The following is a 22,537-nucleotide window of genomic DNA, read 5'->3' as shown; positions in this document are numbered from 1 at the left end:
TCCTTTCAGAATGTGTTTCTGGCAGTTCAAAGTTTGATACCGTTTTTCTCCCTGACTGTATCAAATTTTGTAATGTTTTTCCATGTCATTCGATAGGAGATTTAATGAGGATTCCAAAAATGTGCTTAAAACAGTAATTTTCTAAGTCCGAGTCGGTTTTATAGGCGAATTTGTCCCTGACTGTCCTTTCAGAACGTGTTTCTGGCAGTTCAAAGTTTGATACCGTTTTTCTCGCTGCGTGTATCAAATTTTGTAGCGTTTTTCCATGTCATTCGATAGGAAATTTAATGAGGATTCCAAAAATGTGCTTAAAACAGTAATTTTCTAAGTCCGAGTCGGTTTTATAGGCGAATTTGTCCCTGACTGTCCTTTCAGAATGTGTTTCTGGCAGTTCAAAGTTTGATACCGTTTTTCTCCCTGACTGTATCAAATTTTGAAGTGTTTTTCCATGTCATCCGATAGGAAATTTAATGAGGATTCCAAAAATGTGCTTAAAACAATAATTTTCTCACTCCAAGTCGGTTTTATAGGCGAATTTGTCCCTGGCTGTCCTTTCAGAATGTGTTTCTGGCAGTTCAAAGTTTGATACCGTTTTTCTCCCTAACTGTATCAAATTTTGTAATGTTTTTCCATGTCATTCAATAGGAAATTTAATGAGGATTCCAAAAATGTGCTTAAAACAGTAATTTTCTCACTCCAAGTCGGTTTTATAGGCGATTTTGTCCCTGACTGTCCTTTCAGAATGTGTTTCTGGCAGTTCAAAGTTTGATACCGCCTTTCTCCCTAACTGTATCAAATTTTGTAGTGTCTTTTCATGTTCTTAGAGAGAAAATTTAATAAAGATTCCACAAATGTGCTTACAACATTCAATTTTATACTCCAAGTGCGTTTGACAAACAATTTTGTTGCTGTCGATACAAAACGACTTTTTAGATAAATTTTCCTTCAAAACCACGTGATATTTGTTACTAATGTCAAAACTGTCGAAATTTGCAAAAATTACACTTTAACGCAGTTTTCTTACAGTTATTTTGACAATTGTCAGTAAATTACTGGGAAATTACAAATTGTTTAAATAATATCTTTAGATTTGCGCCATTAACATAATTTAAACATGAGAAAATTAACATGTTATTTTTTTTAGAAAAGACTAATTTTTGGCATTTTATTGAGCTCTGCTTTGCCCTAATTTAACCTTCGTTGTGTCTCACAAAGGATTTTATGAATGTAACTTAATATTAATGATAAATAATATTTCTAGAAGTTAAAACCAATAATTGATGGATCGGGTCGTTAATCCTCCAAAATATAAAAATCTGGCATTAAAAGGCAAATTTTGTCGCAATTAATCTGTGTGGAAAACGATAAATATCAATACCATGATAATTCTGCAGTTTTTCAACGTTATTCTGTTTTGTTACCTGTTCATTATAGAATACTAAATACCTCACAAAAACACATAGATCGTAAGCGTCTAAATATAACAAATTTCGTATTTGTTAATAGAGACAGAATTGTTCTAAAAGACAAACAAGTTGGTAGATTTTCGTAATAAAATCTATAAAGATAACGTGGATTGTTATCAACTCTTGGAGTATTCTCCGAAAAAAATTTAAAACTTGTTATCAACAGTTTTATCTGAATTTAAAGGTAATTAAGAGGAAAAACTATAAAATACGCGGATTAATTGAAATAATGATGGATTTTCCTGGTAATTGCTAGATAATTTAGTTTTCAGTTTATCGCGTCAATATTAGACCATAATTGCTATGTCAAAACAAAATATAATTTGATTCACCTCTGGCAGAATTTCTGATTTAAAATGAGTCAAGAAGGTCCACTGTTGCTTTGTGAAGTATCAGTATAAATACAGGGTGATATAGTTGAAATTGTAGCCCCCTTTGTAATAGAGGCAGAAAACTTATTTTACATGAAAAATTAAATCGTAGTGATTTGTAAAATTAAGCTTTCACTAAACTAGTGCCTTTGTAATTTTTTCAATAATCAAGACTAGAGTTTTTTTCTTATTTGGTACACTATATGTAGAAACGATCTTATCAATTCGGGCCTGTATATGTTGTTGAAGTGGGTATTGTCGTGATGTTTAAAAGTCCTTTTGCTATTTACGGTGGTTATGAAGCTGCAAATGTTAGTTAAGTTTAGCAACGTCATCACTGTTATGAAGTGTTGACTATATTATAAATGCGAAACAAACACGTGATGACAGTTTGTGACAGAAAGCACACGCAATGCGTATCGCTTTATTGATCGCCACCTCACTGTTTATAGGGGGTGTTTTGGCGTCACCAGCTCGTAAGTACCTTATGTAATTGAAATAAGGTAGCATTAATTATCACCAGGACAATTCAGCACCATGCCCTTCATCTACAACAACGGAGGCCTATTTCAGCGACAGCGACTGTACTCACTATTGGCAGTGCGCTGATGGAATAGCCTATAAAATGCAGTGTCCTTCTGGCTTATACTGGAATCCTACATTGACTGTTTGCGACCAAGACGATAGCGCTGGATGTGATGGGCGTGGATGGGATAATGAAACTACTACAGAGGAACCGCAGACTACAGTTACAGTCACTACACCTCTCATAACGACAACGCCCAGTACAACAATTGAAACTACAACTATGCCCCCTACTACAACTACTACAGAAAGTACTACTACCAATGAGATTACAACCCTGCCGCCTACTACTACTACTACTACTGAGAGCACCACTACGTCTACTACGACAACGCCCAGTACAACAATTGAAACTACAACTATGCCCCCTACTACAATTACTACAGAAAGTACTACTACCAATGAGATTACAACAACGCCTACTACTACTACTACTGAGAGCACCACTACGTCTACTACTACGTCTCAAAGCACAACCACACCCACTACTACTACTACAGAAACCCCAACCATACCGACCACCACTACTACTGACACTGAAACAACAACACCCAGCAACCCAACAACTACAACAGCTACAGACGATACCACGACCGGTAAGTCACCTACAAGCATTGTTACTTTTCTACAAAATAAAATTTGAATAGCTAATCCTGGTAACAATGGATGTTGGTGGTGGTCGACTGTGTTCCCATGGTGCTGGGCTGACCCAACCACGACCACTGAAGTGGTGACCGCAACCACACCATCAACCGAGTCAACGACTGAAGGGGGAACCACCACAGGTACCATTTTTTTGATGTTTTAAACAAACGCATTAACTTGACCAAGTGTGCAAATTATGATACTGAAATGTGAGAGATCATATTGTTATTGAGTATTATAAACTACTCGCCACGTCAACCGGGACGCATACAGATGGTATATTAGAAGTATCTAGAGAACGACTCAAGTTGGTGTGTAGCATAAAAAACGTCCTGAGATATTGACCTCAGCAACACTTCCTTATGTTAAAACAAACCTAAACAAAATTATTGATCAATTGGGGACTACTTAAAAATGTCACTTTTTTGCACCCGCTTCTTTTCCACCCTGTATAGTACAATGGCGGTTCATTTAAGTCAGAGTTTTTTCCATCATCCAAGAGCTATTAAATTAAGCTCAATGATAGTCTAAACCGCATCAAAATCTGTCGTTTCGTTGACCCAAAAAAATCACTGTCGCGGTTGAGCTGGCGTGCAGTTTAGTTTTCACTTAACCTACATCATTCTTGTGCTAAAGTCGAACCAGATAACGGTGGCTGTTGGTGGTGGGGGTACTGGTACCCATGGTGCTGGAACGAATCTCCTACGGAAGCAACTACAGCCAATCCCCAGACAACGTCATCCGTTACCACGACTGTTGCGACAACTACAGGTAGAATACAAATTTTAAGAAAAATGTTATAATAATGTGGTTTGGGTTGCAGTTGACCTCAATAGCGAAGACAGCGACTGCTGGTGGTTTTGGTACTGGTACCCGTGGTGCTGGGTGGAAGCTGAGGAAGCCAGTGCTGCCGCAGCCGCCTAATTTGTAAGGGATGAGTTTAATTTTTTTAAGTACTTTAAAAGTTTATAGTCTTTTCTTATACCTTTTATTTTACTCCTAAAAATTGTCGACCTACTTACGCGTAAATCTCAGGCAGACCTGTGTTGTGATTGCCGAAAAATGCAAAAAAAAACATTTTCCAAATAAAACCTAAAAGCCAGAGATCACTCAAATCTTCGTAAACCTAATGTTTTAAATTGCCAGAGGCCTTTAAGATGCTAAACTTTTCTTTTATAATCGCCATCAAAAGCCTTATCGTAGTGTAATTTTGAAAATACCAGAAGACTCTAAATACTACTAAAACCTTTCCAGATCCCTCTACAAATATCCTAATCGCCTTAAAATTCTCTAGAATTATTTTGAACATGCCAGTGATCCTTAAAAACTAAACTTGACAGGTAACCACCGAATATTCAGGGTTGGGGCGACTGTTTGCAGATAGGAAAAAAACGTTAATTCAAAAGCTATGGGGATTCTCCTAAATCATCAAAAGTAAATAATAAAACTTGGTAATAAACTGTGATTTTAAAACACAAAACTTTAATTCCATGTATTTCTGTTTTCGTTAACTTTTCATCTAAAGGTATATGATAAATAGAAAAGAAGTAAGATAGGTGTTGCGGTGAACTCGATTTTTGAGAAAAAAAATAGGGACCCTGTACATGGTAAAAGAAAACAATATTTTAATAATAATTACGAATACTATATTACGTAACATTCAACTATACTGGATAATTTGGACTTAAAAATCAGTTATTTTTTTACAGTTATTCAGGTCGAACTAATAGTACTGTTCCCGATATTCGGGAAAATAAAGGATTAAATTTGTCTTCCATTTTAATATCACTCCAAACTTTCGATAATACTTTACGAAGGTAGGAAGGTGGATATTCATTACTAGGTAATTTATCAACTTTTAGTGTAAATAGTATCAAAGCCTTGTCCACCACAGGATCGTAATCATCACAAAAATTGTGAAACGCCTGTGCCGCTTTACCAGGAACTCGTTCCAAGTTCTCTACAATTAAGACACCATTTTTGGTTAATGGTCCGCGATAAGTAGAAATCAGGATGCCGTAATTATCGATGAAGTTTGAGGAGTTTAAACTGGAACCTGGTATAAGTATAGGCTCGTTTTTACACTCCGTTAACTCACACAGTGCCGCGTTTGCCACTTCGTTTAAAATCTCTTTCATTGTGCTCTTGGCATTATTTTCATAAAGAAAAATTATGGTGCTTGGTTTTTTTAAAGCAGTGATTTCTTCAATATTCACGCGGATGCTTCGCCAAAAATCTACATCTTGTTTGTTAAAGTTTTTCTCTATTCTTCTAAATGTTTGGTAAAGAACTTTATGTTTATCATTTGGACTTGGGTTAGGGGTTATCCAATAAGTATAACACAGTAAAATTGCAAAGAAACTAAGAAAACCTATTAAAACCAAAATCTGGAAGTTTGTGAGTAAAGTATTTGATCTGTATACGGGAGGGCTTCTAGAATTGACCTGCCTTTCTGAGAGTTTGTAAATGTTTTTCTTAGGTTTTTTTTTTTTTTTTTTTTTAAGTAACTCATCATTAGTTGATACTGCATACTCGTCAGACTCCTCCTCAGAATTGGAAGCAGACAGGGAATTTTCTCCTTTAGTATATTGTGGTGACCTCCTTGATGATTGTTTTGGAGATCTAAATTGACAAAAGAGGGATACCTAACTAATACACTAAGAACATTTTTAACCTTTAGAAATTGGTAATATTTCAAACCAAGTAGATTTGTATCTAAATCTGTTTATGGTTATTTGATAATCTACTTACAAAGATGACAAGCGCTGCCCGACTCTAGGCCCATCAATAGGACTTTCAACTGAAGAAGTATGTCTTATACTTTTCCTGCCCTTGACTCGACATCCTGCAGTAGGAGTACTGGAAGCCTCTGGTTTGCCAATAGTCTGAAATATAATAATAAGTTTTGTAATAATCAATTATATACACTCACCATTGCAAAAAAAAACGATTCAGACAAATTAAGAAAACTTTAATAAAATGCTCATGTTATAAAGATCCCCAACAAAGAAACAAATAAAAATCAAATTAAAAAACCTCAAAGGGGGGTTTAAAGCTTTGTTTATCTACAAAAATGGTTTGAGGTTAGATTAGATTTTGAGAAAACATAACCTTGATTTGTGAAAATTTATCAATTATCACATGACCATATCAGTTATACAGAATATAAGAGCACGTGACCGATTTCCGGTTTTTAGTTAGAAAAATGACGTGAAAGTGTCATTAGTCATCCATTTATGATTTTGAATTGTGAGGTTATGTTTGTTTAGTCTAGTTAGGGGTTATGTGATGTGATGTGATGCCTTGGCCGCCAAATTTTAGTAATTCAACATTTTAAGCTAGAAAATACTATTCTTAGTAGTTTAAAGTCATCTAAAAAAGCAGGTTTCAGTTAATATTACGCAAAAGCAGTTTCGTTTTTTTTCTATAATAGTCAACAAAAAGTTATGATGAACTTTTTAACTGAAAATATCTCATCATTGCTAGTTTTTACAATTGCATTTCTGATTATCTACACTATTGTGTTAAATCTCTACTTTATATCCAGGTAAATGTAACTCTTTAATACTTCTGCCCATTCTATAAACATTGCACTGTATTTTAGGAATGGGTTTCATTTGAGTGTAAACTGTTGGTTCTGTAATCAGAACTGCAAAGTCCTTTATTCACAACGAAATAGTTTTGAATGTCACTACTGCTTTCAGTACAATGGATTTACAAAGGTAAGTTTTCATTAAAATATGAACTAAAGTTGGTATTTAATTCATTTGAATGTTGTACTATTGTGAAGACAACAATATTCTGCCTTGTCTGTCCAGATCCAGGATCACCAAATATTTATTTCAATTTTCCTTACTTTCTTTTCCTGGGTTCTGGGTCACTTTTAATTGAAGTTCCTAGCACCAGTGTAATAAGCTTAATTTTCTTCTCTTGAAGTTTTTTAGATGTTGGTTTGAAAGGGAGCATATTTTTAATTGATAGGTCAGGTGTGGTAATAATATAAATAGGATTTAAACTTTTAAGGAAAACTTACTGAGACTATTTCAAACATAAAAAATTGAAAACCCTATACTCCAGACTCAATAAAAAATGATAAAACTCTTCAATGTTTTATCAATCAGTGTGGATAAGGTATCAAATTCATCCAAACCAAAACCCCTAACAAATTTGAAAACATTACAAAGAAAACTATAAAATCCAATCAAATAAAAATAAAGAGAAGGTCCATGAAAATAATTGTAATAATTGTTACCTTCAGCAGGCTTTAAGATTCACAAATAATACCAAATTTTGTTCAAAACACTTTTGAAATACACACTTTTTTGACTGCCCTTTATTATTAAGGTTGATGCTATCCTAACCACCCAACTATCTGTATATGACTCTCTGACTGACTGAACATGCCTCTGTGGTTTTCTGGAGCTTTTATATCAAAATTTTGAGTCATTTGTTGTTAATAAATTAGTTTTTAATATCAACCAAGAGGTGAATCAGTATGTTTCTATATCTCTTGCACTTCCATTACCATTTTTGCGGAGAATTTACTCAATTTACCAACTCATAATGGAGTTGTAGGAAATTTTAGAACTAATTTTGATTGAATGAGGTTTTGGTGAATATTTGGGGTTTGGGCTTCAGCATATGTTTACTATTGATTTCCTCATAAAATATAAATTGTATGGAGCTTAGATTGTTGACGGCAATTCTTCCATAGTGACATTATACAGGATAGACATATCAACACTATTATTAGTAAATATTTGATAATTTATTGAGACCCACGACCACCTCCACTGTCTAAAAGCTGGTTTGCTGGCTCATATGTTCTATCCTGTATCTAGCTGACCATTTAGTAGCCTTTCACCAATTTTGATACTGTAAATTTCTTGAGTTTATGTTATTGAATGTGAATAAAAAGGGTGTTACACCACAATCTACTTAATATGAACTTATTTTAGGATGGAGACTATAACAAACCAATTGAAGCCCAATGCAACTCCAATCTTAATACTAAATATATGTCACAGTCCCGCAGTTCTACACCCAAATTTGGCAACAATGGTCTTTGTAATGACTGTAACAGAAACCAGGAGTTAAAAGTGTTGCAACTTGCCAATTATGAGCCAATGAATGAGAAGAATTATGATATAGAAATTAAGCATTATGAGTAAGTATTACTGACAGTTTAGAATCTTAATTCTTAGGTAATTTACTTAATTCAGAGAACAACTAGAGAAAACTTATGGACTTTGTGACACCTGTGCAAAGATTGTAAAAAAGACCATAAGGAAGCAAAATGCTTGGATATTTGGTAACAGGTTGAAAAGTTTTAAACACATGAATGTCTCAGAAATCAGGAGTAAACTGAATGTCAGTTCAGTAATTTTAATGTTACTGGCATTTTATAATTTGTGTAGTGTGTGTGGATTTGAATTAACTATTCCTCAATCAACTCTACCTCATATGTTACTGCCTAAAAATGTGATGTTTTTAAACAATTTTACCCTTTCTATTCTTAATGTTCCTAATGATCTGATTAAATACTTATTACCTCATCACCCAGGAACTCAGGCTTCCAACAAAACTTTTGTCAGTATGATAGGTCTTTTAATTGATTTGTTATTTGTTGTACCAAGTAAAAAGGTAAATTTGTTTACTAAGTTAAGTCAAATTAGTGCTTGGTTGATAAGTGGATTACTTTCAGTTACTCACTTTAAGTCAGATGTAGCTTTATACTTTGAAACTTTAAATGTGTTTAGTGCACTTTATTTAAGTTATATTTACGCCACAACTTGCATTGAGTATTCAGGAAAAATTAAAAATAAGTTCCATTTAAAGCCTATTAAAAACAACAGGAGTGTGGTAGCAAATGAAAGTGATTCAGATGATTTAAATGATTCTAAAGAGAGTTTTAAGACTGCTGTTCCTAGAAAACAGTCACCAGTCACTGCCAATTCTATACATGTTAAACCTGCCAAGAAAACTAAATTGAATCAGCATTTTAGTGATTTGAATATTGGTGGTTTAATTAACGATATCAGGCCTAACTTTTCTACAAATTCTATGAATAACAGTCACATGGTCAATTCATTTAGCCCTTACCCAGCCCCCTCATCTAATTGGGTTAAGCAAGATAACATGCCACAAAATTTTGACAACCAAAGACTTAATTCTTCTTATTGTGGCTGTACTGGTCATAGAAGTGTTTCACCTGTAATGACTGAGCCGGTTTTCCGGCAAAACTTCAGTTCTCAAAGTATGCATTCTGCTTTCACTCCATTTACTGTACTCAAAGCTCCGTCGTCAATAAATTGCTCTGTGGAGCGCCCTACACGTACCCTTCTATCACCTTCCAAATTAAATGTTTCTTCCTCCAATGTTTCTAACAACAAATTTTGGTCAAACTTTAACGAAAACCAACAACCACAACGATTTGGTGTCAACCCGGTAAACGTTCCTCAGTACTTATCACCTATAAATAGTAATATTTTTGGAGGAGACATTAATATGTCCAAAAGGGCTGAACATAACAGTAGAGCGTCCAGCACTAGTTCAGGTTTTGGTTCTAATGGAGATTTTGTCAAGTGTTTATCTGAATCACTGCCAAGTTCAAGAGAAAATTCTCCAGAAAGAAATTTTATGAGCGCAGAACAATATTATTACTCATAAATTGTTCTCTCTCTCTCTCAAAAATTGTTTGATTTAATTATTTGTGTGCAGCTTTTTCGTTACATTACAAATTTTATCTACCTCTTCTTATTTACTTACCTTTTTTTTACATTAATTTATAGGTATGTATCGGAATGATTGATTGATTGAGAATCCAAAAATTTTTTTTTTCGATAATTAAAAGTAGGGGGAAATATATTTGACAGTTATTTTTTTGAATGCAAAATCGTTCATTAATGAGTCCCACCCCCAACTAATTTAAGTTTGACTAAACTTGATTATCGTCACTGAGTTTCTGACAGTTTACGGCCGCCATACTGAACGATTTTTGTCCCCCTCTTTGATTGCTATTGCTCCTTTCTGCCATATTGTTTTATTCATTGCTCGAAGCATTAATGCCTGATTTTTCAATTGTTTTACTTTAATGCACGATTTTATCATAGGCAACCAAATACGCTCATAGGTATAGTTCCACCCTTCTTTATTTGTATTAAACAGAAGGAAATAGACGCACATTATTTAGTTGACGTTCACTACTAATGACAGAACTAACTGTCATTGTCGAGGGTGCCTATGATTTCGGTTTGCCGTGTTGCATATACAACTGATAATTAATTTTATTATTTAATTCTTGTCTGTAATTTTTGAAGTTTTGTAATATAAAGTTTGATTTATACTAAACCATTGTTAAAAATATTAATCCTGTAATATAACTAAAAGGTATTTGCATATACACTATCGTGTGGCGTTTTCGATTGGCACTTTTAATGCAAATCCAGTTTATTGCCATACTGTTTCAGTAGCATTTGATAAAGCAAGATGCAAATAAGTTGGTTTTGCACTAACGCCATAAGATTACATTATTCATTGCATATTTTTCAACTCAACAGTTAATAGACAGTAACTTTTAGGTTCGGTTGTACAATCACAGTTCAAAGATTAGTTCAGTTGAACTGTGACATATGAATTGCCTTGCTGTCAAAGTGACGTTTCTGACTTGAACCACTGTAGTACAACTGGGCCTTAGAGAGAAACTTTTGCGCTTTTAGAAAGAAACCAAAACCACAAGTCAAATAACAATACCTTTTCTGACCTGTACATGTTACCAGTTTTATTATTAAAATCAACCGTCCGTCAAATTTCTGACTGCACAAATTTTTAGGCCTTCTCTCAAAATTTTCTGTTTTAATTAAAACAAAATGTCCGACGATATTTGCTATCCCATTCAGTACGTTCCATATTGCCTGCCCGGAATGCCAGAACAAATAATTTACACGCAACTACCTGGACAGCCCCTATTTATCCAGCCATGCTGTCCTTGTCCATGTCCCTGCCCTCCAACAGCAAATAACAACACTAACAAAAATGGAAATTGTTCGAACGGGAAAAAGTGATTACTGCGCAAAAACCAGTAGTACAGAACCTAAAATTGTGTAAATGTTGTGATGGTATTTGGTAATACAATTATGTTCTGCCTGTGTATTTTATATTTCATTAATTATTATACAAAAGTAAAAAAGTTAGTTACTCAAAAAATTAAAAATGTTGATGCTGCAAATACCTCCAACAAAGAAGGCACTAGAAACAAATTATAACTGCAACCTGCAACACAAAACTATAGCAACAAGATTTGTTATTTCAAAACCTGTCAACATTTTGGCCCAAATTTTCAAAATTTTTAGTTAAAAAATGGGAAACGATAACAAAAATAACCAAGACTGCGGTTGTATCTGCCAACCGTGCTATCCGACAAGCTGCTGTGTCCCCGTTAGCGTGTGTCCTTGTCCTCCGCCCCCGCCGTGTCCCTGTGAACCCATCCCTGTACCTTGTGTCCCCCAAGCCTGTGTCTATGTGCCTGTAGTTACACCTTGCTGTCCCTGTCCACCTGATAATGGAAATGCGTGCGTTAATGGACAACAGAAAAACTCATGTCCCACTTGTTAGTGACTTGTTGTAGGGAAGACACTGGTTGTAGTATGTTGAGTTTGTGTTAAGTAAAACGTTTTGTCTATTGCTAATTAAATTACGTTAAGAAAATATGTTGGTAAAGCGTAAAAAACCGGCGAATAGTCCTTCAGACTCCTTCACAAACAAAAAGAAGAAGAATTGAAAGATTACATAACCTCATTTGTCAATTTTCACTGAATCAAAATAATTCAAATATTGTAGAATAATAAACAATATAACAATTTTTAACAGTGGTGATAAAAGCAATAGTAATTTAAATTGTAGCTTGTAGAACTGAAAAGTGTTTCCTAACTTTCCAAATTTGATCTAATTTTATATAGAAAACAGGAATTAACAATTTGCCAATCTACCTACAAGTTCTTTAATTTTTCTACATCTCTTTGGTAAGTGTGAAAGCACCTGTAGCATTGTAGCATAGAAAAAATAAATCTACCGATCTCTTTCTATATTATTTGTTAGGCTTTCTAGGGCAGATTCTTTAAACTGATAAAAGGAACTTTAACCACTTTTAACTTAACCACCAGATTTTTGTTTTATAAACCAGGCTTAACTATTAAGCATAGACTAAATGCTATTAGTAAACAAAACATGATAAAGTGATATTTATAGAATTATAAAGCATTGTAATACTGAAGGTTATCTGAAGATATAAAAGCAAAGTAATAATTAACTAGAATCTATGTTTATAAGGAAAGGTCAAGGGAACAACAAGTTTCAATTACAGTTATTGCAGGTAATTCCAAGACTATTTTTCAGTATGGACATAGGAGGTAAGTTCAGTTAAATCTTGTTGTTTTTTGAAGTTTCTATCATAGTAGTTAACAGTTTTAATTGCTTTAGACAAACCTTTTAGGTATGAGGCATGATTATAATAACAAAACAAACTTATTTCTTGAAGAGAATATTGATAAAAAAGAACCATTTGGACTTTTTGAAAAATGGTTTGAACTAATTCAAAATGATAAGCGCACTGTAGAACCTAATGCTGTATGTTTGTCCACTTGCACCAAGTAAGGACCCAATTTTATCTAATATAAACCACAACCCCAAAAAAGTCCTATTTATGGACATTTAATAATAGAAAACATAGTGGGGAGAACTTAAGTCAATTAATTCTCTTGTGTATTTTTTTATGAGGGATGGAGTCCCATCTGGTCGTTTTGTCTTACTAAAAGGTTTTAGTAAACAGGGATTCCAATTTTTTACTCATTACACAAGTAGGAAAGGTCAGGAACTGGTAAGTCTCCTACATAAAACTGAAGACCATAACTCCAGGCAAATGTGTGTGTTTTTATTATTTAGGAAGAAAACCCAAAAGCAGCATTAACATTTTACTGGGAACATTTCAGCAGATCAGTAAGAAGTTACTGTTAAAACTTTACAATATTTTTTAACCTGCTGGTTCTATATGATAGGTTAGAATTGAAGGAAATATTGAAAAGCTAAGTTTTGATGTGGCTGATAAATATTTTCAATCAAGGCCTTATCAGAGTCAAATAGGTTCCCTTTGCAGTGATCAAAGCAAGCCAATTAAAGGTCGCGAAGTATTGGCTGCCAAAGAAATGGAATTAAAAGCCAAATATAAAGAAGGCGAAGTTCCGCGTCCACCTTTATGGTATTATTTAGGATTTTTTTAAATTACATGTTTATTAGTTGAGTATTAATTTAGGGGGGCTTATTTGCTTAAACCACATACAATCGAATTTTGGCAAGGTCAAACAGATCGCATCCATGATCGAATTCGTTTCAGGCGACCTAAAGAAGGAGAACCTGATGGGATTTTATCTAAACAAGGAGATGATGGATGGATTTATGAACGATTATCTCCATAAGTCTAACATTCCTGATAGTTATTTTTTGATTTTGTTGGGTAATATTTTATTGAATAGTGGTGATAAAGCATTTTAGAAATTTTAAAGATAATAAAGTTATAATGCCTTTTTGATTTAATAAAACATATAACTTCTGTAGTAAACCACCAGTAGGAAACATGAACAGTAAGTGAGAAGGTAAATTGAAGCTATACATATGTAAAATACTCTTTCTTTATCCCTTCTAAAATTACAGCTTAAACTTTATACTTAAAAATACCACCAAAATATGGAAAGAAACACTTATTTTAGTGATCAATTATAATTAACTCATCTATTCCCCAATCTTCATAAGAATGATCTGGTAAATATCTCCTTATAATGATTGGAATTTTGCGTTGTTTCAATTCCTTCATAGCTATCTGTAATGGGTCAGTTTCACCATCCAATTCGACCATCACTGGTGCACACATGGCAATTTGCAAAGCTCTAGTCCCTAGTACTCTTGCTCTTTCATATTTGGTCATATATTTTGTGGTTATACGTTTATTTTTTGGAACACCACCTCCAGCCTGACCTGAAAATGTTAAATCCCTTAGGATAGTAAATCTCACAATTGGTTATCCTAACCTTATGTGAATAAATATTCTAAACACACATATTTACCTGGTTGTAGAATGTCGATATTGTCTCCTTCTTCTTCAGGTTGATCGATTTCTTCAATGTTATCATCTTCAACTTCCTCATCAAAATCATCCCCCACATCATTATCATCATATTCTTCGTCCGCCATTTCTTTGGTTCAGATTAGAGACACTTACCAACAATGTGGAAATGCGCAAACTGTTGAAATACCAGCAACTGTGTTGATGTTGATACAATTCAATTAGAACAAATACAAACGATTAGAGGAAAATGCTGTTTGGAAAATTCAAGAATATTTACTTTGGTTATGTACCATATGTCATGTATATACGTTATTCTTCTCTAACCGTGAGACTATGTAGACTTAAATTTGACGATTGTCACGTGACACTCTATTGGGTACGATTAACGCAGTCACGTGATAATTATCTGATTTGTGAAAAAAGGAATAACCGAACTTATTATAAACTGACTGACACTTGTTAATGCTTTTGTTGTTGACAATTTTTTATTTGAGGTTATGGTTGTTTATTTTTTTTAAATAACACAATCCAAGTATCAAACATGGCTATTAATGTGGGTTGAATCATAAATTTGGTTATTAGTGTTAATCGTTATCTGTCTGATAACAACCAATAACTGATTATGTTGTGTACGGAATGGTGCCTAATCGTTTTTAGTTTGCCATTATTTCAATTATGTTTTCTCCAATTCCTAACAAAAAACCCCAGGTGAGTGGTCAACATATTGTTTGAAAAAAATTGTAATAATTCACTTCCAAAGAATGAAAATAATCCTTCCACTTTTACGCGACAAGGATCATTACGCAGAGTAATAGCACCCCCAGAGGTAGACAGGGACAACTTGTTTGGTAGGCAAAATGAAGATCTCAATAAGATATACAAAACATATAGACAAGAGTATATTATATTAGCAGAATAGTAAGTATTCTTTATAGTAAAACCAGATAAAATAATCTGTAATTTGTAGTAACATGATTCAATCTGAGGATATTCAAGGTGTATATGTTCTTCCGTCCAGGGAAAATCCTTTAGGTATGGTTATAATTTCAGTGAAATAGTAAGTAGTTGTTATGGTAGTACTATTAGGGAGCTTTCATGTTGGTACTACTTTCACTTCCATTTGGTACAAATAATACTTCTGAAACAATTTTGAATTGTCAAAGTGAAAAAATTCTTTGTTTCAGTATGGTTTGGTGTTATATTTACCAGAAGTGGGCCTTATAAAAATGGAGTGTTCAGATTTAGCATATTATTAGATGAGAATTTTCCAGATTGTGAACACCCAGTAAGTTGATAATAAGTTTCAATTTGAGCTTAATCAATTATTATAAATTTCAGAGAGTACTTTTTCACTCAAAAGTGCTGCACCCTGTGATAAATCCTGAAAACAATGAATTAAATTTATTAGGTGCCTTTCCAGTTTGGCAGAAAAATGAACAACATATTTGGCAGGTATTGAAATACATCCAATGGATTTTTGTCAATATAGATGCAAGTGTTAAGCACTCAGTAAATAAAGAAGCCAGCGAATTGTAAGTTTACGGTCAATTTGTAGTTATTAATCCTCATTGGGACTGTTATAGGGTAACTAAAAATAAAGAAGCCTTTATAGCAAAAGCTCAAGAATTAGTTAACCTAAATAAAGAACAATTGCATGAAGCACCACCCACTGAAGATAAACATTACATATTTTTTGAACAATTTAATCCAGAAGTTCATAAAAAAGACAAAATGCTTGCCTTGGCAGGTCAAAAAGATCAACCTACTAAATTTGGTTATTCATGGGTGCTGCAAGGTGTTTACAAACCTTTAGAAAAACCTGCAATATCTTTGTCTGATGATGTAACTGAAAGTACTTAACACAATTAAAAGATGATTTATTAATAACTGTTATTTTTGTAGCAATAAATAAAGCTTTAATAAAGTTTAAATAATGTACATTTTCTTTTAAAAAAATACAGCAAATTTTAACCTGTCCCATTTATTTTCTCATAGTACCAGTCAGTTTCCAGGTCATAGGTAATTCCATTAAAAGTAAAATGTGTAGGAGGCTTTTCTTCACCGTTCTTAAACATAAAGCTGTTGCTGAATTCTAGTGCTAGTTTTGATCGTACTAATCCAATTGATCCTGCTCGTTCGGGTGCTGGATGATACACGCGTCCTGTTTCAGGTAACATAAATATTCTGTGAGGTTCAAAGGGAAATGTAAGAAGATCTCCCGCGTGATTGTATGCTAAACGTGAGCCGTCAGGTGACACGTGAGTAAAAACAATCGGATAGTCGTCACAACGCACAAAATTACGTTCTCTTCCACATAGTGATAGATACGGAAATTCTAAGTATCTATTAGTGTTGTTTATTCTCAGCTGATTAAAGAAAAAGCGCAAGAACTTCTTTTCCTTGAAACATGATGTGAAGTTTTTTATCCTTGCATCATCTAAAAACAACTGATATGAATATAGCCACAGAGACTTTGTGAATGATATATAGATAATAGACTATGAAAATTTTTATTATTTGTTTATTGTTTTTATTTTAAAAAAGCAAAGCATTTCCAAAATAGCAGAGGCCTCTAAAAACTTGGATAATGTTTAAAGAAACTTTCAAGGAGACTTTTTTAAGCTCTAGTAACATAGCCATCTTGTTTTATCAGAATGAGTTAAAATGACACACACTCTAGTAAACAGGAAAAATACCTCTAAAGTATTTGCTTGTTTGTGACGTCATCCTAATTTAGTTTGATTTTGGCTATATGCTCTGTTGCCCCCAATTTTGTTTTGAATTTGTGCAGAATTTTATTTAGAATCATTAATTACAAATAGGTATATACACTTACCATTCCTTGATGGTCAATAAAATAAAAGTATTCCCTTACTTTCGGCTCTGGTGCTTGCCCTTGGATATAAGATTTATTTTTCCTTGAAATATATTGAAAAAATTGTGGACGCCTTTTAAAAGTGCCACTATAAACATTTTTAACCAACATTTTTAAAAAATTCCGAAGAAAAGCCCTGGAGAAAATATAATAACAAATTCCCTTATGAAACAATATCCATATTTGTGGGTAAATTGAAGCAGAACAATTGATAATATAATTGATTTGGATTTGGACTATGCACTTACTCAAATAATTAATTAAAAAACAAATACTAAAAAAATCCTAAACTTACCCTAACCTAAAAATGAAAAGACTCAAAAATTAAAAACAGCAAAATTTCAAACTTATCACGTGACCATATTATTAAAATGGAAGACATTGTCATGTGATACATGTCAAATTTGTTTGTCCTTTGTATAATCGGTCACCGCTTTTGTGGTTATGTTATGGTGTGGAGAGGTTTTTGAGTTACTTGTGTTTATTTATGTACAATAATAAGCATTTAAGTGAATAATTTTGAACCCAAACACCGCCGACAGATGCAGTAAATTGGTTAATAATAATGGGAAGATATTCAAGTGACTCTGATACAGATCGTCAATCCAGATCCAGAAGAACTTCAAAAAACCGATCTCGTCACAGGTACTGCTACTAGAAATAGGGTGGCTTACTATTTGTACTTTTGTATCTAGGTCTTCATCTAGCAGCTCTTCTAGTTCTAGAAGCGAACGCCACAGCAAAAAATCCTACAGAAAGTCAAGAAGTAAAGAAAGGCTTTCCAAATCTCAGTAAGATTTCTATTCTTGTAGGTGTTTCAGTTGTTCAGAAAGGCATTTTTTAGGTCAAAAAGTAACTATTCCTCTAAATCAAAGTCGCGTAGGTCATCATCACGTGACGGATCAAAATACAAGCATAGTGATTCTAAAGAGAAATATTCAAAATCCAGAGACCGCTATCGTTCGCGTCGTTCTAGATCCAAGTCATACATAAGAGAATACACCTCAAAACCTAAAACTAGATCTTCATCAAGTTCTTCAGAATCTAGTAATAGTGGCAGTAGACAGAAAAAGTCAACAGAAACAACTAGCAGTCAGTCTGGTAAAGGTAAGATTTAAACTCAACTAATTTACTGATTATTGATTGAGCAACATGACATTTTCTTTGCAGTTGCTAGAAAAGACCGAAAAATAAATGAAGAGGTAGATGATGATTGTGTAATAGTAGACAAGACTACTTTAGACAAAATAAATGAAGACAAGTTTGTTCAAAAAACATTTAAAACAACCAAGTCAAACCACATTGTAATTGACTTGAATAAACAAACTATAAAAGTTCCAGAACTTGAGAAGGTTGAGCCTGAGAACAGCTTTTTTCATCATGGTGTAAGTGATTTGATAATTTTTTTATATTCTTTTACTAAAATGTTTATTAAAATTTATTTTTTCAGTTGTTTCCCAGTCAAGAAGTTCGTGTGGACAAATGGATAAGAGAATTATGTTCCTATCGGCAAAAAGCTCTGCAGCAAGGTTGGAAAAGTGAATCATGATGCTTAATTTCTGGTGGCAATTCCCAATAGTTGGGGTCACCTTTGGAGCTTTATTCAGTGTTTTGGTAAAAACTCCTTATGACCTGACTGAACCAGAAACTTGTCCAGCATGTTTTGGTTTAACTTATTGCAAGGAACTTAAAAATAACTTATCATTTTCGTACGATCGGTTTGTTCGCCTAGTGTTTAACTTAATTAGTGTCAAAAACGTTTATTTTGTTGCTAACGGTAAGCAAGACTTGGTGATTAAAAAGCTCGTGAATAAAAACATTCAGTTAGATCCTCCACCAAAAAATATATCTGCAAGACATTTAGTGGAAGTTTTAACTACAAAATACAGAAACTTTGAAACGTGTGACGCAGCTACGGCAAAGCTTTTTTTAAATAACTTTGCCAGTAAAAACACTGCTAATCTTTGGACTCTAATACAAGCAAACGTTGAACCTCTCTTACTGGAACTATTTCCCCAAAACTTGGGTTGGCCGGTACCTAAGCTGTACGGATATTGCGGGAGAACTGTTATAGTGGAAAACTGTGGTATTCCGTTAAACGACGTAGAAAATTTTGAGTGGCACAAACGGGCTTACTTGGCAATTCAACTGCTTGAAGCCGCTGAAAAATTCACCTTAAATCATCCCAGTTTTCGACTTTATTTGACCGATATTTCTCCTGATAATATTGTGGTGAATCCAGTGGATTTAAAAGTGTCTTTCATTGACTTGGAAAATGCTGTTTTGCAAAAGAAAACAGAAAGTAAGTATATGTAGTTTCTATTCTTTTTAATTGGATTAGCGAGGGGTAAACCTCTCGCATTATGGTGTACAAACTTTAGGAATTACTGGAGGTACATGGTATTTTGAAAACTATTAATGTGTCTAAATTATTGTCTGGTAGTATCCAATAATTAATTTTTCTCTAATACTAATTTATACAATTTAAATTTTCAGATGGCAGTATTGTTCATATTAGCGACTGTTCTTTTGGAGAGGATTACGCGTTTTCTAATGAGTTAATTTGTGAAACTCCTCTTAGCGACCACAATTTGTACTCAGTATGCATGGTAAGTATACTGTTAAACTATTTCAATGTTCCTTCCACTAGAAGCTTAAAAAAATTCCGCAATTTTTACTTCCATATGTTGTGCTTGATCACTCCTTACTTTTTTAGCATCTTATTACTTTTACAATGACAAATATTGAAATTTAATGGCGGTTTTAGCTATCCTACTTAAATTTGCACTATTACAAGGTAAAAGGAGAACAGAAACTTTACCTAATATTTTCCAGCTTCTACTCTCATCAAAACCACCATGGCCCATGATGTTAGGAGGTTTATTACACTCTCCACCACCGTATGTTGATGCCAACCAATTATTTGAACAAATTGGACTATGCGTGTGCCCAGAAAAAAAAATTTCGCGTTTTAGCGTTGTGGAAACTCTTAAAAAAATCATTCTAATACAATTAGAAAAGAAAAAGTAATACTTTTCTGGAATTTAATTAAAACACTTAATGGTTATAATGGGTGGTTATATTTAAATAAAATACAAATCAAATAAAACAGCTTTCATGTTTATTAGTTTATATACACAGCTAGTCCAGCTACCAATAATAAAGAAAATTTAATTTGCCGGTATTGATGTTAAAGTTTCGTATATAGATTTTGCCACATAACTAACATTTGTTGGAGTTAAACCACACATACTAATACGGCCGGACTTTAACATGTATATGTGGTATTTTTGCACCATATGCAATGATTGAGCCTCTGCAATAAATACCCTTCAATTAAAGAAAACAGTTTTTATAAACAATACTGCACAAACCGTTTAATCCGGTGTAGGAAAACATTCCTATTTGATCAGTGATGTGGTTCCAACTTCCTGGTGCGCCCAAAGATTCCAGCTCTTCCCTTAACCGTTTTCGCATTTCAATAATTCTTGAGGACATAGTTTTGATATTATCTCTCCATTGATCAAACAGTTCATTGTTATTAAGAACGTGAGCAACTATTCTTGCTCCGTGACTAGGGGGATTTGAATACATTCCTCGAATTGTTAATGTGATTTGTGATTTTAATGGAGCCACATTAGCCAAGTTGTTTGACACCACCGTCAAGTTACCAGTACGCTCGTCTAAAACGATTTTATTACCCCAAGGAAAGGCTTAAAGAATTAACAATTTCTCACTGTAAAGACCAAAATTTTTGGCATAAGACTGGGCGCAAAATATTTCAAATCCTTGGTTCACGAAAAATCGAACTGCCCACGCATCTTTATCTAAATCACCGGACGCAAAGCCTTGGTAAGCGGAATCAAAGAACGGGAACAGTTTTCGCTCTTTGACAACTTTAGCAATTTCACCCCATTGCTCCTGCGTGGGGTCGCAACCGGTAGGGTTGTGGGCGCAAGCGTGCAAAATTACAACAGCTCCTTCAGGAGCGTTACGTAAATCTTCTAGCAGACCTTCTATGTCTAAAGCACGTGTTTCTTCGTGCCAATAACGGTATTCTCTGGCTTCTTTAAAGCCAGCATTTAAAAACACCAATCTGTGATTTTCTAGAAGAATTAAAGTTTGCTTTAAATTAGTTTAAATAATGAAAAATGACCTTGTGAAAGATAAGTACCATACAACAATATTTTATTTAACATTTATTGCAAAAAACATTTGAGTGACATGACAATGAATATCCCACTTTAATCTATTATTTTTTCTTCACAGTGTAATTAAACTAAAATTATTTGCAAATTAGCATACAATTTTAAAAACACCTTGCTACAGCAAAAATTTTATGGCAACATTCCAATCTGTAATGAATGCTCTCAAAATGTTTTGAAAACAAAAAATGCACCATCACTAAATTTAAATTTGAGCAATTTTCTTAAAAACAAGTTGTGCAATCATTAATAAACCAGGAATTCTAGATAAAAAAGTATTATGTATCATAATTTATGTAGATTGTTAATGATTTGTAATAAATTGGATTACAAAACATCACCAGCTTGGTTTGAAGAACTTTTATCTGGATTAGGTGATCTCTTTAAAGGGGATTTAATAATAATGTATTCTCTAGTAAATAACCTATTTATATAAAGCATCTGTATGTATAGTAAATTATATCATTTCCACACATGGTTTTTAAACCACAGAAACTGGAAAATCTTATCTCTCAAGATAAGTAAACAAAGACAAATAATTCCTCCACAATTGCTATTTTATCAGTTATTTTGTAATAGTATATGAAATATAGGATAACTTACCCCAAGTTGGTTTTGAAAAATAAAATATAGTTTTTCCTAGTTTTTTGGCCAGAAATTCAGCCCCCACTCTAAGAGCACCTGTACCAGATAAAGTTTGGACCCCAAATGCCTGTACAAATGCAATAAAAAGCAACTTGTGATAAAAACTAATAAAACTTACTCGGTTTTCAGTGATTGCAGGACTGTCACTACCCAATAGCATTTTAGATGACAATGAGCTGAACAAATCCATGCCCAGTACGGGCAAATATTCTTTATTCAAAGAATCATCATTTGCTAATGCCTTTTCTGCTGTACGTACCACAGGCAACACCCAAGGCTTACCCTGGTCGGTTCGATAGGCTGCATAGCGCAATAAAAGATATACAGTGGCTATTTAACTGGATTAATAAATAATCCTACCTCCAACACCCAAGTTTACTTTCTGTGGAAAGTCATCCTCAGTGAATTGCCTGGTCAATTGGAAAACTTCAATAGGGGGTCCTAATTCAACCGAATCAAACCACGACATTTTCGAGCTTTAATTGAAAAAGCAAGTGTAGTTAAATGCACAAATTAAATTAAATTTGCACCCAAAACAAGTTTTTTGTTATTGTTAAAGAAATAGGGGATAACCTATTTGACCTTTAAAATCACAGGATGAAATAAACTAGTGGACAGTGGTGGGGGTG

The 22,537-nt window shown here is 33.6% G+C and overlaps 9 protein-coding genes across 12 annotated transcripts; 5 read left to right on the top strand and 4 right to left on the bottom strand.

The window, feature by feature from the left end:
* Nucleotides 1-2,249: 2,249 nt before the first annotated feature.
* LOC145732796 (uncharacterized) lies at nt 2,250-4,045 on the top strand. The gene is made up of 5 exons (XM_081985289.1): nt 2,250-2,313; nt 2,371-3,018; nt 3,070-3,207; nt 3,704-3,838; nt 3,891-4,045. Exons 1-5 carry the CDS (start codon nt 2,250-2,252, stop codon nt 3,989-3,991), a joined length of 1,086 nt encoding a protein of 361 aa, XP_081841415.1. The 3' UTR covers nt 3,992-4,045.
* A 645-nt stretch (nt 4,046-4,690) lies between these two features.
* Nucleotides 4,691-6,160, bottom strand: TORIP (Torsin interacting protein). The gene is made up of 3 exons (XM_081984693.1): nt 6,000-6,160; nt 5,819-5,952; nt 4,691-5,689 (listed from the first exon to the last, which is right to left on the bottom strand). Exons 1-3 carry the CDS (start codon nt 6,000-6,002, stop codon nt 4,777-4,779), a joined length of 1,050 nt encoding a protein of 349 aa, XP_081840819.1. The 5' UTR covers nt 6,003-6,160; the 3' UTR covers nt 4,691-4,776.
* A 167-nt stretch (nt 6,161-6,327) lies between these two features.
* LOC145732427 (uncharacterized) lies at nt 6,328-11,216 on the top strand. The gene is made up of 5 exons (XM_081984686.1): nt 6,328-6,614; nt 6,672-6,789; nt 8,026-8,234; nt 8,290-10,652; nt 10,790-11,216. The coding sequence occupies exons 1-4, from the start codon at nt 6,514-6,516 to the stop codon at nt 9,734-9,736; spliced, it is 1,875 nt and encodes a 624-aa protein (XP_081840812.1). The 5' UTR covers nt 6,328-6,513; the 3' UTR covers nt 9,737-10,652; nt 10,790-11,216.
* A 127-nt stretch (nt 11,217-11,343) lies between these two features.
* sgll (sugarlethal) lies at nt 11,344-13,644 on the top strand. 2 transcript variants are annotated; one of them, XM_081984702.1, is made up of 7 exons: nt 11,344-12,087; nt 12,164-12,474; nt 12,558-12,714; nt 12,842-12,941; nt 13,007-13,060; nt 13,120-13,319; nt 13,374-13,644. In XM_081984702.1, the coding sequence occupies exons 2-7, from the start codon at nt 12,384-12,386 to the stop codon at nt 13,534-13,536; spliced, it is 765 nt and encodes a 254-aa protein (XP_081840828.1). In that variant the 5' UTR covers nt 11,344-12,087; nt 12,164-12,383; the 3' UTR covers nt 13,537-13,644. The 2 variants fall into 2 exon arrangements, with proteins under 2 accessions (XP_081840828.1, XP_081840830.1); XM_081984704.1 differs by having other exon boundaries at nt 11,345-12,087; nt 12,438-12,474.
* Nucleotides 13,645-13,733: 89 nt separating this feature from the next.
* On the bottom strand, nt 13,734-14,445 carry Polr2F (RNA polymerase II subunit RpII18). The gene is made up of 2 exons (XM_081984708.1): nt 14,182-14,445; nt 13,734-14,092 (listed from the first exon to the last, which is right to left on the bottom strand). The coding sequence occupies exons 1-2, from the start codon at nt 14,306-14,308 to the stop codon at nt 13,824-13,826; spliced, it is 396 nt and encodes a 131-aa protein (XP_081840834.1). The 5' UTR covers nt 14,309-14,445; the 3' UTR covers nt 13,734-13,823.
* Nucleotides 14,446-14,714: 269 nt separating this feature from the next.
* peo (ubiquitin E2 variant domain-containing protein pendolino) lies at nt 14,715-16,155 on the top strand. Its single transcript, XM_081984701.1, has 6 exons — nt 14,715-14,891; nt 14,944-15,101; nt 15,151-15,215; nt 15,368-15,468; nt 15,522-15,715; nt 15,767-16,155. Exons 1-6 carry the CDS (start codon nt 14,859-14,861, stop codon nt 16,041-16,043), a joined length of 828 nt encoding a protein of 275 aa, XP_081840827.1. The 5' UTR covers nt 14,715-14,858; the 3' UTR covers nt 16,044-16,155.
* Nucleotides 16,044-17,327, bottom strand: LOC145732438 (UPF0598 protein CG30010). The gene is made up of 2 exons (XM_081984706.1): nt 17,020-17,327; nt 16,044-16,630 (listed from the first exon to the last, which is right to left on the bottom strand). The coding sequence occupies exons 1-2, from the start codon at nt 17,167-17,169 to the stop codon at nt 16,151-16,153; spliced, it is 630 nt and encodes a 209-aa protein (XP_081840832.1). The 5' UTR covers nt 17,170-17,327; the 3' UTR covers nt 16,044-16,150.
* Nucleotides 17,328-17,487: 160 nt separating this feature from the next.
* Nucleotides 17,488-20,180, top strand: LOC145732430 (divergent protein kinase domain 2A-like). Of its 3 annotated transcripts, none has more exons than XM_081984691.1 (5): nt 17,488-17,703; nt 17,754-17,849; nt 17,903-18,165; nt 18,229-18,443; nt 18,509-18,766. In XM_081984691.1, exons 1-5 carry the CDS (start codon nt 17,624-17,626, stop codon nt 18,605-18,607), a joined length of 753 nt encoding a protein of 250 aa, XP_081840817.1. In that variant the 5' UTR covers nt 17,488-17,623; the 3' UTR covers nt 18,608-18,766. The 3 variants fall into 3 exon arrangements, with proteins under 3 accessions (XP_081840817.1, XP_081840818.1, XP_081840816.1); XM_081984692.1 differs by having other exon boundaries at nt 17,520-17,703; nt 17,903-18,159; XM_081984690.1 differs by lacking the exons at nt 17,488-17,703; nt 17,754-17,849; nt 17,903-18,165 and adding exons at nt 19,555-19,667; nt 19,894-20,180 and having other exon boundaries at nt 18,301-18,443; nt 18,509-19,360.
* LOC145732429 (aspartate aminotransferase, cytoplasmic-like) lies at nt 20,163-22,513 on the bottom strand. Its single transcript, XM_081984688.1, has 6 exons — nt 22,269-22,513; nt 22,027-22,208; nt 21,867-21,975; nt 20,796-21,164; nt 20,433-20,741; nt 20,163-20,374 (listed from the first exon to the last, which is right to left on the bottom strand). Exons 1-6 carry the CDS (start codon nt 22,375-22,377, stop codon nt 20,229-20,231), a joined length of 1,224 nt encoding a protein of 407 aa, XP_081840814.1. The 5' UTR covers nt 22,378-22,513; the 3' UTR covers nt 20,163-20,228.
* Nucleotides 22,514-22,537: the final 24 nt, after the last annotated feature.

Source organism: Ips typographus, linkage group LG8 (assembly GCF_016097725.1).
Source record: "Ips typographus isolate SLU linkage group LG8, UJ_Ityp_2.0, whole genome shotgun sequence".
Lineage (NCBI taxonomy): Eukaryota > Metazoa > Arthropoda > Insecta > Coleoptera > Curculionidae > Ips > Ips typographus.
Note: the sequence above shows the minus strand (reverse complement) of the source record. Positions and strands in the feature narration are given on the sequence as shown.

Coding starts and splice junctions, on each gene's coding strand:
- LOC145732796 (XM_081985289.1), top strand. CDS start 2,250: ATGCGTATCGCTTTATTGATCGCCACCTCACTGTTTATAGGGGGTGTT. Junction 2,314..2,370: donor TGTTTTGGCGTCACCAGCTC/GTAAGTACCTTA, acceptor AGGACAATTCAG/CACCATGCCCTTCATCTACA. Junction 3,839..3,890: donor GACTGTTGCGACAACTACAG/GTAGAATACAAA, acceptor TTTGGGTTGCAG/TTGACCTCAATAGCGAAGAC.
- TORIP (XM_081984693.1), bottom strand. Junction 5,690..5,818: donor GGGCAGCGCTTGTCATCTTT/GTAAGTAGATTA, acceptor TTGTCAATTTAG/ATCTCCAAAACAATCATCAA.
- LOC145732427 (XM_081984686.1), top strand. CDS start 6,514: ATGATGAACTTTTTAACTGAAAATATCTCATCATTGCTAGTTTTTACA. Junction 6,790..8,025: donor AGTACAATGGATTTACAAAG/GTAAGTTTTCAT, acceptor AACTTATTTTAG/GATGGAGACTATAACAAACC. Junction 8,235..8,289: donor ATAGAAATTAAGCATTATGA/GTAAGTATTACT, acceptor TACTTAATTCAG/AGAACAACTAGAGAAAACTT.
- sgll (XM_081984702.1), top strand. CDS start 12,384: ATGTTTATAAGGAAAGGTCAAGGGAACAACAAGTTTCAATTACAGTTA. Junction 12,942..13,006: donor GTAGGAAAGGTCAGGAACTG/GTAAGTCTCCTA, acceptor TTTATTATTTAG/GAAGAAAACCCAAAAGCAGC. Junction 13,061..13,119: donor GGGAACATTTCAGCAGATCA/GTAAGAAGTTAC, acceptor TCTATATGATAG/GTTAGAATTGAAGGAAATAT.
- Polr2F (XM_081984708.1), bottom strand. CDS start 14,308: ATGGCGGACGAAGAATATGATGATAATGATGTGGGGGATGATTTTGAT. Junction 14,093..14,181: donor TATCGACATTCTACAACCAG/GTAAATATGTGT, acceptor TAACATTTTCAG/GTCAGGCTGGAGGTGGTGTT.
- peo (XM_081984701.1), top strand. CDS start 14,859: ATGTTTTCTCCAATTCCTAACAAAAAACCCCAG. Junction 15,216..15,367: donor GTCCAGGGAAAATCCTTTAG/GTATGGTTATAA, acceptor TCTTTGTTTCAG/TATGGTTTGGTGTTATATTT. Junction 15,716..15,766: donor AATAAAGAAGCCAGCGAATT/GTAAGTTTACGG, acceptor GGACTGTTATAG/GGTAACTAAAAATAAAGAAG.
- LOC145732438 (XM_081984706.1), bottom strand. CDS start 17,169: ATGTTGGTTAAAAATGTTTATAGTGGCACTTTTAAAAGGCGTCCACAA. Junction 16,631..17,019: donor TTATTGACCATCAAGGAATG/GTAAGTGTATAT, acceptor TATTCATATCAG/TTGTTTTTAGATGATGCAAG.
- LOC145732430 (XM_081984690.1), top strand. CDS start 18,604: ATGATGCTTAATTTCTGGTGGCAATTCCCAATAGTTGGGGTCACCTTT. Junction 19,361..19,554: donor TTTGCAAAAGAAAACAGAAA/GTAAGTATATGT, acceptor TTAAATTTTCAG/ATGGCAGTATTGTTCATATT. Junction 19,668..19,893: donor ATTTGTACTCAGTATGCATG/GTAAGTATACTG, acceptor AATATTTTCCAG/CTTCTACTCTCATCAAAACC.
- LOC145732429 (XM_081984688.1), bottom strand. CDS start 22,377: ATGTCGTGGTTTGATTCGGTTGAATTAGGACCCCCTATTGAAGTTTTC. Junction 21,165..21,866: donor TTTTTCAAAACCAACTTGGG/GTAAGTTATCCT, acceptor TAATTCTTCTAG/AAAATCACAGATTGGTGTTT. Junction 20,742..20,795: donor CAAAAATTTTGGTCTTTACA/GTGAGAAATTGT, acceptor AAATCGTTTTAG/ACGAGCGTACTGGTAACTTG.